General features: G+C 39.3%; 1 protein-coding gene across 3 annotated transcripts in view; it reads left to right on the top strand.

Annotated features, from left to right (window-relative positions):
* Phka1 (phosphorylase kinase regulatory subunit alpha 1) overlaps window positions 1-18,087 on the top strand; it is a 138,444-nt gene that overhangs the window by 80,975 nt on the left and 39,382 nt on the right. For 2 of the 3 annotated variants that reach the window (XM_057759382.1, XM_057759381.1), the window contains exons 15-21: window positions 2,367-2,476; window positions 4,293-4,437; window positions 8,210-8,288; window positions 9,495-9,664; window positions 11,684-11,860; window positions 13,280-13,371; window positions 15,525-15,664. In XM_057759382.1, the coding sequence (XP_057615365.1) occupies window positions 2,367-2,476; window positions 4,293-4,437; window positions 8,210-8,288; window positions 9,495-9,664; window positions 11,684-11,860; window positions 13,280-13,371; window positions 15,525-15,664 (913 nt within the window). The remainder of the gene's footprint in view (window positions 1-2,366; window positions 2,477-4,292; window positions 4,438-8,209; window positions 8,289-9,494; window positions 9,665-11,683; window positions 11,861-13,279; window positions 13,372-15,524; window positions 15,665-18,087) is intronic. The other variant, XM_057759383.1, reaches the window with a different exon arrangement.

Raw genomic sequence — 18,087 nt, 5'->3', positions numbered from 1 at the left:
TGCAAATAACGAAAGTTTAACTTCTTCCTTTCCAATTCGAATCCCCTTGATCCCCTTATGTTGTCTTATTGCTATTGCTAAAACTTCAAGCACTATATTAAAGAGGTATGGAGAGAGTGGACAGCCTTGTCGTGTTCCTGATTTTAGTGGGATGGCTTTGAGTTTCCGGACTCTCTGAACATGGCGGACAATGAGGGCTGATGAGAAGCCAAGGACAATGGCACTGGGTTTTGATCCTACTTCATGTTCTGGCTTTGTGGGAGCCTAGCCAGTTTGGATGCTCACCTTCCTAGACCTGGATGGAGGGGGGAGGATCTTGGACTTCCCACAGGTCAGGGAACCCTGACTGCTCTTCGAACTGGAGAGGGAGGGGGAGAGGAGTAGGGGGAGGGAGGGAGAAGGGGGATGAGGGGGAGGGAAATGGGAGACTGGGAGGCGGCAGAAATTTTTTTTCAATAAAAAAGAAATAATAAATTGGGCAAAGATATAGGACACAAAATTACATATTTTCATTTCTATATTAAAAATAAATGATCCAAAAAGGAAATCAACAAAAATGCATTTATAGTTGCATCAAAAAGAACAAAGACTATAAAAATGAATATAACCAAATAGGTAGAATATTTGTTTGTTAAATATAACAAATGTTAATGAAAGAAATTAATAAAAATTGAAATTATTTTATTGTCTGAGAAACAGATATAACTGGAGATTATAATGTTAAATGAAATAAGCCAGACTTTGATAAATAATTGCATTTTTTCTCAATTTTATAAAAAAATTTTAAAAGATTTAAAATTAAACTTAGACTAGGTATATGATTCAAGAATTATAAGTACGTACTCTAAAGGGAATGCAGTGAAGAGGTCGAATAGGTATTATCTTTGTTACTGTACAGTATTGTTCACAGTAGACAAAATGGGAACACTCCAAATTCCCATCAGCAATTGAATAGAAAAACAAAGGTGGTATATACATAGGTAGAATATTTGGCCTTAAAAGAGGAAGGAAATTCTAACATGTGCTATGCCATATATGAACTTCAAAGATATTGTGCTGAGTTAAATAAAGCAGTTAGTTTTCAAAGGAAAGATATTTATGATTCTAGTTGAGTAGTCTAATTCATAGACACAAAGTAGAAATTTATTGTTAGATTGAGAGGAGAAGGGAACTAGCAAGTAGAGTTTCAGTTTGATAAGATGGAGGTGAATAGTGATGGCATTTACAGGATGATGTATTTAAAGTCACTAAACTGTACTCTTAAAATGATAAATTTAATGTTACACATATTTTTCTGTGATAAAAAAATACTAATAAAGGCCAGCATGATGGCTAAACAGGTAAGAACACTTTCCACAAAAGCCTGATGACTTAAGTTTGATCCCGGAAATTCAAAATGAAAAGAACCAGCTACAAAGGTTGCCCTCTGACCTCCATGTGTGTCATATCATGAGAATGTGTGCCTGTACACACACACACACGCACCGTAAGCAATAATAGTTAAAACCTAGTTTTGATATTAATCCCAGAGCAAATATGTGCTTAATTCAGTGGAACTTGTAATTGAGCATTCTCTAGTCTGTTCCCCTACAGGTTGAAGCAACTCTGAAAATGTAGCATGTTAAGGGGTTGGGGGAATGACTCAGTTGGTGAAACACTTGTATCGCCATCATGAGGACCCAAGTTTGGTTCCATGAATAAACATAAGAATGTCAGGAATGGTATGCATGCTTGTAATCCCAGCACTGGGGAGGAAGAGACAGGAGGATCCAGGGGCTCACTAGCCAGCAAATCTGGCCTAGTTGGTGGACTAGGTTGATGAGAGAATGGAACTCAGAAGGAGATGAGTGACATTCCTGAGAATGACACCCAAGGTTTTCCACTGGCCCACATGTGTACTCATACACATATGCATAAAAAGGCAGCATATTTGGTAAAGATATCAAATCAAGTACTCATGAAAATATGTCATAGCCAAAGACATATAGTAGGGTTTCTATCAGTACTAACAAGAAAAGATATTCAATGTATTTGGGAGGAAAACATTTTTAGAACAATGTGTATTTTCCCTTTTGGTGATAGGAAAAATGCATGTCAGTGAATGAACAATACACTTATTGTAACTAAAAGTCTATTTAATTTACTTTTACATATATAGTAATATATATAATACATTTAACATAGGTATGGATTGTAAGATAGATTCTAATTTTAAGAAAGCTAGACTGTAAAAGACACCTTAAACAGAAAGAAATGAGGTAGATGTGTGTATATGTATATACATACATTGTGAGTATCTGTGGAAACCAATATTGCTTTAATCTGTACACTAAGAATATCCTGACCATTTTTCAATTTTGTGTCAGGATGCAACAGTAGAATGAAACTCAGTGGACGACCCTACAGGTTCATGGGTGTGCTTGGAACATCAAAACTCTATGATATTCGCAAAACAGTCTTCACTTTCACTCCACAGGTGAGTGGGATAAGCTGCGCCATGCATTGAGATGAATTGAAATGAGAGGAGAGAGACTGCAGAAATAAAACATTGGCTGCAATTGGATTAGTCACAGTCTTACAGGGCCTTGCATGTATTAAGTGATTCAATAACTGTTCGCTGAATTGAACTTGCTGCGTAGAGCTTTGCCAAGTGACTGCCACTACCAATATTCCCGGGTGTTAAACTGTGATTGGGATTTTCCAACTGTTAAGGTATTTACAGAATTTTCCTTATTTTTCAGAAGTTAAATTAAGACTGTATTTGTCCTTTATGTGTGAAATACAATCTATTTAACTGCTCAGTTAAGTGTTTCCTATTATGAAGGAGCCTTTTCATTTGCATAGAAATCTTCAATGTCCTCTTTTAAAGAAAAATAACAGGACTATTAGGCTGTAATCATATATATTGGTGGCCTGACATTTGTTAGCAACATACATAGATCTTAGATGTATGGTAGTAGAAATTATTTTCTGGGAAGGAAGCTAGGTCACATGCTTGTAATTCCAGCACTTAGGAGGATGAGGCAGTGCATTCAGCACCAACGTGGGCCACATGGTTAGCAAGGTTAGTATGAGGTACATAGGAATATTCTGTCTCAACCAAGGGCTGAAGATGAAGCTTAATGGTCAAGTACTTTCTAAACATGCACAAGTCCTAAGGTTTGATCTCTAGTAGCAAAGTGATTATTTTCTTGAAGGAAAATTTTAATCCTCTATTTGTTATATCTAAAACAGTGCATCTAAGATAGACAAAAGATGAACTTAACCTAGACTCTATTTCTGACTTTCCCATTTGCTAATCAGATGTGTGTGTTAGTTCACATACTGTCCCTGAGTCTTACTCTTCATATTAAAAGAAAAACAGCAAGTTGAGAATAGTGGTGCGTGCCTGTAATCTTATAACTCTGGAATTACAGAGCAGGGGCATTATGAGTTCAAAGCAAGCCTAGGCTACATAATAAGAAATTAGGAAGAAAGGGGGGAGGGAGAGGAGGGACTGCCTATACTAGGTGGTTAAAGGATTAAATGAAATTATATACTTGAAAAAATTTGTAAGATGCCGCGCCAGCGCGGGCTGGAACCAAGAATCTCGGCGGAGGGTGTCCATGTTGAATGAATACACAGAGCACGAGGTTGAGGTGGAACAGCTTCCTTTATTGTCTTGCTGGGCTGGCTTTATACCATGGCACCAAATGAGGAGGGGCTGCGAAGGGACTGTAGCCTGACCCTGGCACGGATCAAGGACCGGTCACCATGCACTCAAAATTCCTTCCTTCCCCGCTCCAGGAGCAGAGGGAATTTATTATGTTTTCCTTGCAGATAAGCACCTCAAATGGGGGCAGGGATATCAACTCGGGGCTGCAATTCCCACAGGATTAAATGAAATTATATACTTGAAAAAATTTGTAAGCAGTCACACACTTTAAAAATATCAGAAACTAGCTAGGCAGTGATGGCCGCACACCTTTATCCCAAGCAGTCAGGAGGCAGAGGCAGGCAGAGCTCTGATTTCAAGGTCAGTCTGGTCTACAGAGTGAATTCCAGGACAGCCAGGGCTACACAGAGAAATCTTAGCTCAAAAAAAAAATCCAAAAGAAAAAGAAAAAAATATCAGAAATTATTGTTATGCATACCATTGACCACCACATACTTTGGGAATTATTAGTCATTAAATTTGAGAGTACTATTTCCTATGTGACATATATGATTTATGAATAAGCAGAATTGAAAAATACTATTTGATATTTGTAAGAGCAAATTTTTCTGAATGATTGTTTTTTTCCTTTTCTCAGTTTATAGACCAGCAACAGTTCTACCTGGCTCTGGACAACCAGATGATAGTAGAAATGCTTAGAACAGATCTGTCCTACCTCTGTAGCCGCTGGAGAATGACAGGCCAGCCCACCATCACTTTCCCCATCTCACACAGCATGCTTGGTAAGGGAGTGAGTGAGGGAAGTTGTGTGTGTAGACCTTCAGTGTCACAGAGCAGTACTCACCAGCTTAGCTTTTGTGCCAGACAATTTTCTAAGCTCTGGACACACAGGGTGATAGACAAGTAAGGTTTCTGTTCTATTTAAGTTTATGTTTTAGGAGGTGAAGACAGATGATAAATGTGAAATAAATGGATGCATAAGAATATTTCATATGGTTTGAGAGCCACAGTGTAAAAACGGAGCAAAGACTAGCTTTAGATATTTGATTTCTGAGTTAATTTTCTAAAAATTATATTCTACAATTGTTTTTAAAGAGAATGTTACTACATCCTGCATCTGTTTTATCCCAGTGGAGCATCACAATTTATAGGAAAGTTCCCAAGTTTCTCCTTCCAAAGCCCGTCTTACTGAAGGAGTGGCATCTAGGAGGAGAAAGTGCAAAAGCTTTTGGGTTGTATTAGGAGCAGGGAGAGGTGCTTCCTCACAAGGAAAGGCTTTGTTGTTCTGAGTTCTGCTGCTTTCTTTCTGTGTCTCTGCTGTTGCTTCCAAAGTTCTGTGTGTACTGCCAAAGTGCATAGAATTCCTTTTCATGAAAAAGAACCTTTTATCATTAGTCATTCAAAATCCAGACAGACTGGTAGGAATTTTGGTCACATCTGAAAAGGGCTACAAAATAACAGGAGCTGAGAAAGTAGGGTAGTCTTTGTTCTTTTTTAACAAGTGCCCATTTAAAACTAATGTATTCGCATAATTGTCTTGAGATAGTTACAGTTTAATTTAGAAGGCAAAGTTAATAGATAATAATAATAGAAAACAAATTCAAGATAGTACATTAAGTACTAAAGCACTAAAAGCTATCATAGTGCCTAAGAAAAAAGTTCAGCTGATGTAGAACTTAGGCTTTCAGATTTTCTTTTCTCAGCTTTTTTTTTATCTTTATTCTTTTTTTAATTAAAATTTCCATCTGCTCCCCATTTCCCATTTCCCTCCCCTCCTCCCACACATTGCCCCCTCCCCCCACTCCCCTCCCCCTATCCCCACTCCTCTTCTCCTCCCCCCACTCCATTCCCCCTCCCTCTCGATACTGAAGAGCAGTCCACATTCCCTGCCCTGCGGGAAGACCAAGATCCTCCCACTTCTATCTAGGTCCAGGAAGGTGAGCATCCAAACAGGCTAAGCTTCCACAAAGCCAGTTCATGTATTAGGATCGAAACCTAGTGCCATTGTCCTTGGCTTCTCATCAGCCTTCATTGTCCACCATGTTCAGAGAGTCCAGTTTCAACCCATGCTTATTCAGTCCCAGTCCAGCTGGCCTTGGTGGGCTCCCAATAAATCAGTTCCAATGTCACAGTGGGTGGGTGCACCCCTCGTGGTCCTGACTTCCTTGCTCATGTTCTCCCTCCTTCTGCTCCTCATTTGGACATTAAGAGCTCAGACCGTTGCTCCAAACTGAGACTCTGTCTCTATCACGATCCATTGCCAGATGAAGGTTCTAAGGTGATATGCAAGATATTCATCAGTATAGGATAGGGTCATTTCAGGTTCCCTCTCCTCCGTTGCCCAAGGTACCAGCTGGGGACATATTCCTGGACACCTGCGAGCCCCTCTAGAGTCAAGTCTCTTGCCAACCCTAAGATGACTCCCTTAGTTAGGATATATACTTCGCTGCTCCCGTATCCACCCACAAGATTTTTACACATTGAGCCATCTCACTTACCCTGTTTGGTTTCTGAGACTGGGTCTTTTGTATGCAGGAGGAGTTTTTCATCTAAACAACTGATCACCTCTGACCCACCAGCTGCTCCCCAAATAACCACACAGAGACTTATTATTAATTATAAATGCTTGGTTGATAGCTCAGTTTGTTACTAGCTAACTCTTACATCTTAAATTAACCCATATTTCTTATTAGTGCTCTGCCACATGCTTGGTACCTTTCCTCAGTACGGCAAGTTCACCTGCTTCCTCCACCCTCCTTCTTCCCAGCATTTTCTCTGCCCCTAAAATCCTACCTAGCTATCAACCAATCAGCTTTTTATTAACAATGAGAGCAATACATCTTCACAGTATACAGAAGGATTATTGAACAGCTTGTATAGCCTAAGCTCTCTTCAAACTTGAAATATAGCTAAGGTCCCCTTTGGACTCCTGATCTTCCTGCCTCTGTCTCCCAAGTACTGAGATTACATATGTTTACTACTATGTATGACTTTTATTTGTTTTTGTTATTACTTTGTTTTGTGTTTTTGAAGCAAAGTCTCACAGTATAGCCCAGGCTATTTGGAATTCATTATGTACATGAGCCTGACTTTAAACTCATGGCCCTCCTGCCTCTGCCTCCAGAGTGTTATTAGAAAGAACAAATTAGAAAAGGTAAATCACAAGACTATCATCAGTTTAATATAAAAACCAGATAATTATCATCCTTCTAGAGGATTTTACATACACACACACACACACACACACACAAGACTCATTATGAGTAATACCATCTGTACTGACTGGTTTTGTGTGTCAAACTGACAAGCTAGAATCATCAGAGGAAGGTGCCTCAGTTGAGGAAATGCTTCCATCCTTAAGGCATTTTCTCAATTAGTGATCAATGGGGGAGGGCCAAGCCCATTGTGGGTGGTACTATCCCTGGGATAGTGGTCTTGGGTTCTATAAGAAAGCAGGCTGAACAAGTCATGGAGAACAAGACTAGTAAGTAGCTGTCCTCCATGGGCTCTGCATCAGCTCCTGCTTCCAGAATCCTTTCCTGTTTTGAGTTCCTGTCCTGACTTCCTTCAGTGATGAACAGCAATGTTAAAGTGTAAGCCAAATAAGCCCTTTCCTCCCCAACTTGCTTTTCAGTTACGGTGTTTTGTTGCAGCAATAGAAACCCTAACTAAGACATTGTCTGTGAGATGCTTATCATAATGCTAATCCCAATGGTTCAAGGAGAAAAACCACTAACCATAATCACCAATGACCAAATTAATTAAAGCAAGCTTTTTAAACTCATGTACATGGGCTTCCTGCCCCTATGGTAGTGTTCAAGAGGTCAGCCTTGGACACGGGTAAGATAAGAATTTAATAGTTCAGGGGTTGGTGGTTTCCAGAAGGGGTATTTGGCAGGCTAATAGGTAGGGTTACAGGAGCAGCATTATAAAGCAGTCATAACAACATAGTCATAACAACCCTTTGAAACAAAGGTAAGGTTGCAGGATGGTCATAAAAACTTTTTTAAGCCAGACCGTAGTGAAATACACCTTTAATCCCAGCACTTGGGAGGCAAAGGCAGGCAAATCTCTTGAGTTTGAGGTTCCATGACAGCCAAGACTACACAGAGAAAACCTGTCTCAAAAAAGAAAACAAATAAACAAACAAAACTAACATTTTGAAACAAAGACATGTTAAGTGAGTCATAGCCCAATCCTTGAGAAACAGAGACTTAGTCATAAACAGGAATGAACCTAGTTTCAAGCCTAAGATGGAGGCAGACTGGTTCATCAATAGTATGTGTCATAAACATTTGATAAATAGTTGATATTGTTAAAAGTGCTGGTTACTTGTGATTAACAAGGTAATGCCTTTGAAGAACTTAATCTTTACCATTTTCCCAGGCTACAGTGATGTTGTTCTTCACATTAATCATCGAAGCACAGGATGGTCAGTAAGGAGTATCTCATTTGTGGTACTCCCAGTACAAAGTTGGTTTGAAATGATTGAAACAATTCCCCTAGTTCTAAGTTAAAACAACAAAATAAGTTTTAAAATCTTTTACTTTTAAGAGGAAGATGGAACCAGCTTGAATTCAAGTATTCTGGCAGCACTCCGAAAAATGCAGGATGGCTATTTTGGTGGGGCAAGGTAAGTGAGCTAGGGGAGATGTAGCACAGGAAATTATAAATAATGCTTGAGCCCTGCTTAGCATATGAGAAAGTCAAATTTAGATTCAAATCAATGCTGAAATAGCACATACAATTATAAGAATTCACTGCACTTTCTCAAGATATCATCTCAGGAGGCACATGAGTGTCCGCTTCCATTGATTCTTGGAAGGAAGAACTATTCCTGAGTTATAAAATAGCCTTCTAGAAATTTGTTTGTCTGTATAAACACATAAACCAAGGCCCATTTTGACAGTGTTTCTATTATTCGGTGTACATCTATAATTGGAATTCTTATATATAAAAATTAACTTATTTTGTTGTTTATTATTAATATATTCTTTGGGATCTTATTTTATTCGATATATCATGACCAATTTCTGTCATTATTTCTTTCATTTTTCAAATTATCAAGATCTGGCCATTGGTAGCTCCTTTAAACTGGCTTCTTTAGAAAATTAATACTACTAATTTCATTTGAAGTTTTGTAATTGGCTTATTAAGTAGAGAATGATATAGTTCAACTTAATTTATTACAACATATAAAAATGCCAAATATTGTCTATGTCTAAAATTGTCTTTTGATAGTATTTTTAAATTTTTTGAGATTTCTTTTTATTTTTAATATATATATATATATATATATATATATATATATATAGAGAGAGAGAGAGAGAGAGAGAGAGAGAGTTTTGCCTGAATGTATTTCTGTGCACGGTGTACATGCCTGATTCCCACAGAGGCCAGAAGAGAGTATCAGATCTCCTTGAAATGGAGTTATAGATGATTCTGAGCTGCCATTTGGGTGCTGGAAATTGAGTCCAGGTCCTCTGCAAGAGCAGCCAGAGCTCTAAACCACTTAGCAGTCTCTCTAGCCCCGATGGTGTTTTTTAAAAATAATGTGATAGATTTGTGTGATTTATCTTCATTCTCTATCCACTTCTCTAATAGCTAATGCAGTTTTTTTTTTTACCAGATATTCAACATAGTGTACAGCAATTAAAGAGAATACAACTAATCTCTTGGAGGATTGTGAACTCTAATTAGTGGTCTTTCTTTAAAAATCTTGTCCCTAACATGTTGAAACATGCAAAGCATTCTTTTATTGACAATTGTGACTCATTTGTATATCCTTTAAAAAGATATTTCCTGATTTGCTGTTTTCTATCTACCCTATAATTATAAGGATCCAGACAGGTAAATTGTCAGAGTTTTTGACAACATCTTGCTGCACACACTTAAGCTTCATGGACCCTGGACCTGAGGGTAAGCTGTACAATGAAGATTATGATGAAGACTATGATGAGCTGGAATCTGGCAACTGGATGATGGATAGCTATGATTCAACAAGTAATGGTAAGGAGGCCTTAAACAGCACTGGCTGACCAGACAAGAATGAGAGTGATTGTTTAGCTTCATCATTAATAACTGATGTTTCCAACAATCTCATAGTGTACCATCCTCAGTCCTCTTTAATACATTTAGATTTCTACTTTTGTTTTGCTTCACTTTCTTTCCTCTACTGCTCTTTGGTTTCTGGTTTAGTATCTCTGTGGTGATTGATTGCAGAGTATGAGGTTAGGCAATGCCTTACCAAGATTAGGGAAGATTTCTTTCTTGAGTTTTTGAGGTAGCTGGTAATTTGAAATAGGAAGAAACAATGATAAGTAAAATATTTAATCAATGGTGCAGTTGAAAACATCATACATATACAAATATATGTATATCTTATGTTTGACATTAAAATATGAAATTTGGTTAGAGTTATGTTTAAAGTTTCACATAACTCAAGGACTTATATTTTACATAATATTAGAGACATGTCTCGATATTTCTGAGGAGGTCTCTGTACTTTGAAAAAGCCTGTTCAGAATGCCTGTCGCTATTATGTGACAAATACGATGAATAAATACATAATTCATGCTAACAATACAAACATGGTGCCATGAGAATGCATTCTGATAGCATGGATTTAAAATGACTAGGAAACACTGACTGCAGAGCCCAAGTACTGACCTTTGCAAGACAAAAATTACATTGTTTGAGTCTTCATAAGAGAATGGTCAATAAGAGAATGGTTCGTCTAACTATCTAAATCTTGGTGGACTGTTTTTTGTTGTCTGGGTATTTGACTGTTGTCTACCATAAGATACTAACAAGCATAATCTCATAGAATAAGTACCATTTTTTGTTTGGGATCAACATTTACTCTATATTCTTCTTTATTTGCACAGTATTTCTTTTTGTATAAAGCATTTTGATAATTAAATATAACCGATATCCCTCTATTCAAGTATCTGGATTATATTCATAGTTAAAATATCTGTCACTAGGATACCATTGAATTTGAGTTTGATTCTTAGAGCTCTACTAGTTCCCATTGGTCACACCAGATCACAGAGGGACTTCTAAAGAGGTCACTGAAGATTGTCCAGCACCAAATGATGCATGACAGACAGACAGCTTTGGTTCCAATCCCAGCACTTATTATCTGTATAACAATATGATTTAAGTGTGTTCAACCTTTGGATAGCTTGACATGATGTCATCATCTACCAAGTTCATGTTCAAGAACCATGCAATAATAGAGTTTCAAAAAAATCTCATGTTTTGAGTAAGTTCATGATTTTGTTTGAGGCCTTATAATAGTTATCCTTGGCTGCATGTGACCCACAAGCCATAGGGCTAAACGTACCTAGACGATACATGGGAGAGGGTGAGCCCAAGAGAAGAGAGACAATATGTACTTTCTGCAACAATTCTCAATGCCCAGGACACTGCCTGTTCCATAGTAACAACACATATTTGGTGAATAAATAAATAAATAAGATGTCTAAAAGGCAATTTGTGACCAATAGTCCTTAGCTGATGGCATGCAAATATGCTTTTTTGTTAGTGATTAGTACTAGTGTTTGTAGACTCTTTTTAGAACTAACTCATTATTTGGTGGAAGATTTTTTGCCCTTCCATGGCCTTTCTCCGGAAAAGTCTCTTTCTGTTAGTTGAAAGGGCCTGTCCTTCCCCCTTTCCAATGTTGTCTCCCTTCTGCCACCCCCCTGCCATCACACACATAGAAATTATGAAATACTTGCTCTGCTTATTCTAGAACAAACTCATACATTTAGCTTTCAGTAACTTTACCTGTGTCTCAGCAAAATTGAAGAGCAGGTGGGTCCTGGTAAATGGCTGTAGCCTCTAAATCTTAATCTATGAGGTTATACAATAGTCTCAAGGTTTTTCTTCCCATGAGTCAAGAACAGCCTTCCTCTGAGGTAGTGTTTTAGGTATAAGAGCCACTCATTCTGACTACTAGGGTAGATTTTGAAGTAACTATGTTTGTTTTTGTTTCTTCCCTTTCCCCAACTAACCTTGCAGCTCGCTGTGGTGATGAAGTTGCTCGTTACTTAGACCACCTTTTGGCACACACTGTTCCCCATCCTAAACAAGCTCCTACCTCACAGAAGGGAGGGCTAGATCGGTTCCGAGCTGCTGTGCAAACAACTTGCGACTTAATGTCCTTGGTGAGCAAGGCCAAGGAGCTGCATGTACAGAGTGAGTAATACCATTACTCCCTAGTGTCAAACACAGATGACATGAAGCCCAAGATGGAGACAGGAACATGGTTTGTTCCCAGCCTCTTGGGCAGCACCTAGAATATAGTAGGCACTCAAATCCTTATGAAATCAATGAATACTATATAATCTTGATATGGATACTGTCATATAGTCTGGTTTGACCAAGAAAACAGCAAGACACAGAACAAGAGAACATATTCAGTTTTAATATAGAAGTAAAATGTGGAAGAGCGTTTCTCATTTGGAAAATTACTTCTTTGAGGGTAATTTAGAATTTCTATTATAAAACAGGGTAGACAGAAGCAGAGACTGACTATAAGCTACAACTGGATTTCCCTTTATGCCCACTCTGTGTATCCAGTTGTTCTAGCCATGTAGATCTCAAATACTCATTCTTCACAACATCGCCACAGTTCTCTCCATAACCAGTACCTTCCTTTAGTAATGTTTTCATTGGAAGGTATCTTTTGTATGTTACAAGAGTAGCCATGGTTCCTAAGACTTCAATATCTCTGTGGTTGCTATATGTGGAGGGAGAGAAGGGCTCCTAAGCCACACCTAGATGACCTGAATGCTACATTATCCAGAGGATGAGAATGGTTGTGATGCATGCTCCTGCTACCTAAATTTTTATTGACCATTACTAACCAGATACTAAATGTGAGCACTGTTTAACATTGAGATGAAGGAAAAGCTTAGGATACCCTTTGGTTGTGCTCCAGCTAGAAAGAGTTTATGCAATGACATGAACTTATGTTCATTAAATTGCATTTATCATTTGTAAATCAGGAAACCAGAATTCGATTCCTAGCATTGCTATTTACTTACTTGACCAGTTATTTGAGCTCTGTATCGTCTCTCTGTGTAAAATGCTGAAAATGAAGTGCAGGTCTCTCCTTAGAGGTTATGGTAAGTATTTCTACTGTGTAAGTAAAACATCTTAGAAACATCTCAAAGTTTATCAACCACTACATGTTTTTTGATTCTCTAGATAGAATCATCCAGTCACAGCCTCTGGAAATCAAATATTTGGCTAGAAAATCCCAGAAAAAGTAAAATGTAGCTGAGTTATTCCTCTTATGTGTTTTTATGTATTTATATGAAAATATTAGTGATAGCATCATTGTGACAGTGATCCTATTAATAAGTAGATATATGTCCAGTTGATGGTACAATTACAGAAAATCCTTTCAAAAATATAAAAATATGCATTGATTAATTGGATATTTAAAAATTATCTAATAGCCACATTTCTTTTTATTTATATCATTGAAGGAAACTTTCGTCATTCTTGTTCTGTAAAGAACTGATCCACATGTTACCGTATTGCTGTCAACCATGTGTTTTATGTTTCCTACTTACCTTCACTTTTTCCATAAATGTCAATTTCTTGCAGATGTTCACATGTACCTTCCTACAAAGTTATTTCAGCCTTCTCGCCCTTCATTCAATTTACTTGACTCACCTCAGTCTCCACAAGATAACCAGGTAACTGTGCATTTCTGTCAGCTTTTCATAAAAATCTGGCATCTTTTTTTTCTTTTTTATTGATTCTTTGGGAATTTTACATCATTCATTCCAATCCCACTCATTTCCCAGTTCTTCCATATCTGCCCTCCACCCTTGTAACCTCCCCCACAAAAGAAAAAGGAAAAAGCAGCGAAAAAATACAAAGCAAAACCTCTGGCCAAGCCCTCTGGGAAATCACCGGTTCCTCCATCAGTTGCAGCCTTCTCTCGTACCAGTCACAGCTGTGGCATCTCCAGTTCTACAGCCCATGCACCACCTCGCTCCGCTGTGTCTTTCCTGCCTCTCCACATGTCTTCATCATAGTGGCATCGGAAGCTGTGGTGTGTCACGTAGTACACCCTTTTGCCCCAATAGCTTTACTTGCAAATGTGCATGCAATGAGTCATTGGTCAAGTTCAATATCATCAATACTGGACCCTCACCAAGACTTCTCTCAGATATCCGGCTGTTGCCCAGAGTTGTGGAGATCCTATGGCTTTGGGTCTGCAGACCAGTCCCTTCACACACTCCAGCAGCTCATAGATGTGGTAGATGTTGGGGTGGGCCAACTCAAGGTCCTAGATCTGGGCCTGGGTGATAGCTCTCCTGTGCCCATGCATTTGGGGCCATCTCTCTTGCACCACCCCAGTGAAGGGCAGGCCAGCTCAGCACAGTACTTGGACATCAACATGGCTTCGGGCAGAAGCCCAGACCAGAGATATCTACATGGCCTTTGGTGGTAGCCTATGCCTCAGACATTAATCGGACACTGCCAAGGTAGGACCACAAACCCAGACATGGCCCCCAAGCAGCATCACAGCCCTTGGCCCTCAAAATGGCTTCAGGCAGCAGTACAAGGGCACAGATATCTGCTTGGCCCTTGATGGTAACACAGGTCACGAGCATCAACACAGACCCCAGCTGCAGTAGGACCATGGACCCAGAGGTCTGGATATCACCATGGCCTCAGGTAGAAGCACAGACCAATCAGATCAATTTGAAACCACCACCACACACACCCAGAGATATGAGTATGGCCCCAGGCGCCAACCCAAACTACAGACATCCAAATGGCCCTCAGTGGTAATACAAGGCCACAGATAGACCCCAGCTACTGTAGGCCCATAGACTCAGACATGGCCCTTAGTGACAACCAGGCCTGAGCATCACCATGGCCTCGGGTGGTTGTACAGGCTTCTCTTCCATCTCTCCATCATTTATTCTCTCTCTCTCCTCTCCCCATCACGTATTTGTTCATTGTAGCTGTAGGGTCCAGATGGGCAGGCACTTGGGTGTTTTCTGGCCTGACCCAGGGCCTTGGGGCCAGGACAGGTGTTTCCAACTCTGCCATCTTTAAGGAAAGTAAGAAAATCAGCCACTATGGTTTCTGATGTGTCTTAGTTTGCTGCAACAAAACATCATGACCAGAAAGCAAGTTGGGGAGAAAAGGGTTTATTCAGCTTACACTTCCACATTGCTGTTCATCATTGAAGGAAATCAGGACAGGAACTCAAACAGGACAGGACCCTGGAGGCAGAAGCTGATGCAGAGACCATGGAGGAGGCTGCTTACTGCCTTGCTCAGCCTGCTTTCTTATAGAACCCAGGACCACCAGCCCGAGGATGACCCCGCCCACATGGGATGGTCCCTCCCATATCAGTCACCAATTGAGAAAAAGGCCTACAGCTGGATCTTGTGGAGGTATTACCTCAACTGAGGCTCCTTCCGCTCTGATGACTCTCATTTGTGTCAGGTTGACACAAAACACTATCAAATAAAGATATATGTCTTTTTAAGTTTATTTTTAATGTAAACCTAGAAAACTACTTTTCTCTATCTTAGAGCTTGGTGGTCTTGCTGTTTTGGCTTTGCTTTTTATCAGCATTTTAGGAAAAACATTGTGAGGCAGAGTCTCAATTAACTTACTATGTAGATGAGGATGGTCTTGAATCCTGATCCTGTTGCCTTAACCTCCCAAATGCTAGGGTTACACAGGTGTACACTACCACATCTGACCAGCATTTAGAAAATACTTGTAGAAAAGGTTTAGAGGTGGAAAGATAATTTATTCTAGGTCATCATCTAGTTAAGCACTGTTAACTTCGTCTCTTTTATCATTTCTTATTCCAAAGGTTCCTTCTGTTCGTGTAGAGGTACATCTTCCTAGAGACAAATCTGGGGAAGTGGACTTCCAGTCGCTGGTTTCACAGTTGAAGGAGACTTCAAGCTTACAAGAGCAAGCCGATATACTCTATATGCTGTACTCAATGAAGTAAGTGATGGCTATTATTGGTATACATTAATGCACATATTGTGAGGAAGTATAGCATGTTAGTCAGCTTTCTCTCTTATAACAAATACCTGTGACAGTTTATTTAAAAAAAGGTTTACTTTAGAGCTCAAAATGTTCCTTATTTTAATATGCTTTGTAATTATTTATTTTATGTGTATGAGTGTTTTGCTTGGGCATTTATTGTTGTGCACTCCAAAGCTTGAATAGAGTGTTAGATCCCTTGGAACTGGTGTTCCAGATGGTTGTGAGCCACCATGTTGGTGCTGGGAATTGAACCCTGGTCCTCTGGAAGAGCAGCCAAATGCTTGTTACTGCTGAGCAAACTCTGTAGTCCATAGGTCCACGCATATGCAAGCAGCTGACGATCATTGCATGATAATAGCATAAGTCAGGCCTAACATAAGGAGTTGATTATTATAGAGATCACTCGCTTTTGGGATCGCGGAAGGCGGAAGCCAGCACCATCAGGTGAGGCTCCACGCAGCTCTCTACATATTGCCATCAGGTGCAGCTCCACGCAGCTCTCTACATAAAAGGTATAAAAAGCCTTTAAATAATAACCTGAATTACCTTTAACTAATATCTTGAATTTGATTATTTTAACTATATAAAGTTGCTCTTTTTCATATGGAAAAAGAGAAAAAAATGAATTTTATTTTGGCTTATAGTTTTGGAGATTTCATTCTATTGTTGGTTGGCCATGTTGCCATGGTTGTTCTGTGATGAGGTACCAGATCATGGCAGCAGCATGGGGTGAAACCATTCACCTCATAACTGGGTTACAGGAGAGAGAGAGAGAGAGAAAGTAATAGAACAGTGTCCTAGTATCTCCTACAAGGGCACACCTCAGTAACCTAATCTAGGCTCTGCTTTATAAAGGTTTCCACCATCTCCCTGCAATTACATAGGTAGAGGACCAAGAGTTTAACATTTGAAGACTATCTAAGATCTAAACTATAGCACACAGTAAATGGAGCACAGCATTTGAGTTTCATGTACCTGTTTAGTACAGTTTACCAATATACTCATGGTGTGACTTCAAAGCCTACATTGTGTACATTCACAAAATTAGTATTATTCCTGCCTCATAAAAATCATTATAAATATCTGGAAATTCAGGGCTGAAGAAGTAGTTCATTGATTAAGAGGACTAGCTCCTCTTCCAGAGAACCTAGGTTGGATTCTCAGCACACACATAATGGTTCACAACCAACCATCTGTAAGCATGCTCCCATGGGATCTAGCCCTCTCTTCTGGTCTCTGTGGGCATCAGGCACACCTACGCCACACAGATACACATGCAGGCAAAATAACCATACATGTAAAATAAGGAATAAAATTGTGTGTGTGTGTAAAATTCATAATGCAATGCCAGGCCTAATAGGTAATCAATAACAGATAAATATTATTATCAGTATTGTGGTTCTTATGGAAGCCTATTGGTATATTGTGTGTGCGTATGTGTGTATATATGTTGTGTGTACATGTCTGTGTATACGCGCATGCTTGTGTGTGAAGGTATATTTGTAGTGATGCATATGCATATGTGTGTGTAGGTCAGAAGTCAGCCTTGCATGTCAGTCCTCAGGCACTATGCATCTTGTTTTTTGAGACAGGGTCTCTCATTGACGTGGGCCTTGCCAGTTAGCCTAGGCTGGCTATGTCTGTTTCCCTTGCACTGGGATTACAAGAGTGTGCCACCACACCTGGCCTTTTTAATGTTGACTCTGAGAATCAAACACAGGGTCTCATGCTTGCATAGCAAGCACTTTACCAACTGTTCTGTCTCCCCAGTCCTATATTCCTAACTCTCAAAAGAAAGTGGGCAAGATTGTCAAAGACTAGCCTCGACCGACGAAATTCATATGTTCCATGGTAGGAGCGTAAGGATTAGAATTACTAAGCAAAAGGAACAGCAATATGAGAGAAATAAAAGTAAGAAACACAGAGCAGCATCAGCAGGGAAATTCAGTAAATACTGAATCCTGAATGTGCCCATGCTTATTTTTCATACACTTTTATACCCCAATACAAAAGGGGGGGGGGAAGAAGGCAAAAAAAAAATAACTTTAACATGACACAAAGGACAGTCAGAACAATTACTTGCTTCAGTACTTGAGACATCAAGCCATTATTTCCTGAGTAAAGCATTTGATGTTTTGGGCAGGATATGCAGCAAATATATCCTAGACCAAGTATCCCGTAGGCAGCCACTCCCTATGTCAAACCTCCTATTTTAAAATGAAGGAGCAGGAATTGAATTCTCTGACCTTTGGTCAATGTGAAGTGGATCCTCCTCTATGGGCCATCTTAATATCCAAAACACCAAGTAACCACACTCTAGGTCAAGGTTTTTTGTTTGTAGCCACATAAGCTGGTAAACTCTCTGACCTTTAGTTAAG

Source organism: Chionomys nivalis, chromosome X, assembly GCF_950005125.1.
Source record: "Chionomys nivalis chromosome X, mChiNiv1.1, whole genome shotgun sequence".
NCBI classification, from domain to species: Eukaryota; Metazoa; Chordata; class Mammalia; order Rodentia; family Cricetidae; genus Chionomys; species Chionomys nivalis.
This window is presented reverse-complemented; position numbering and strand designations above follow the sequence as displayed.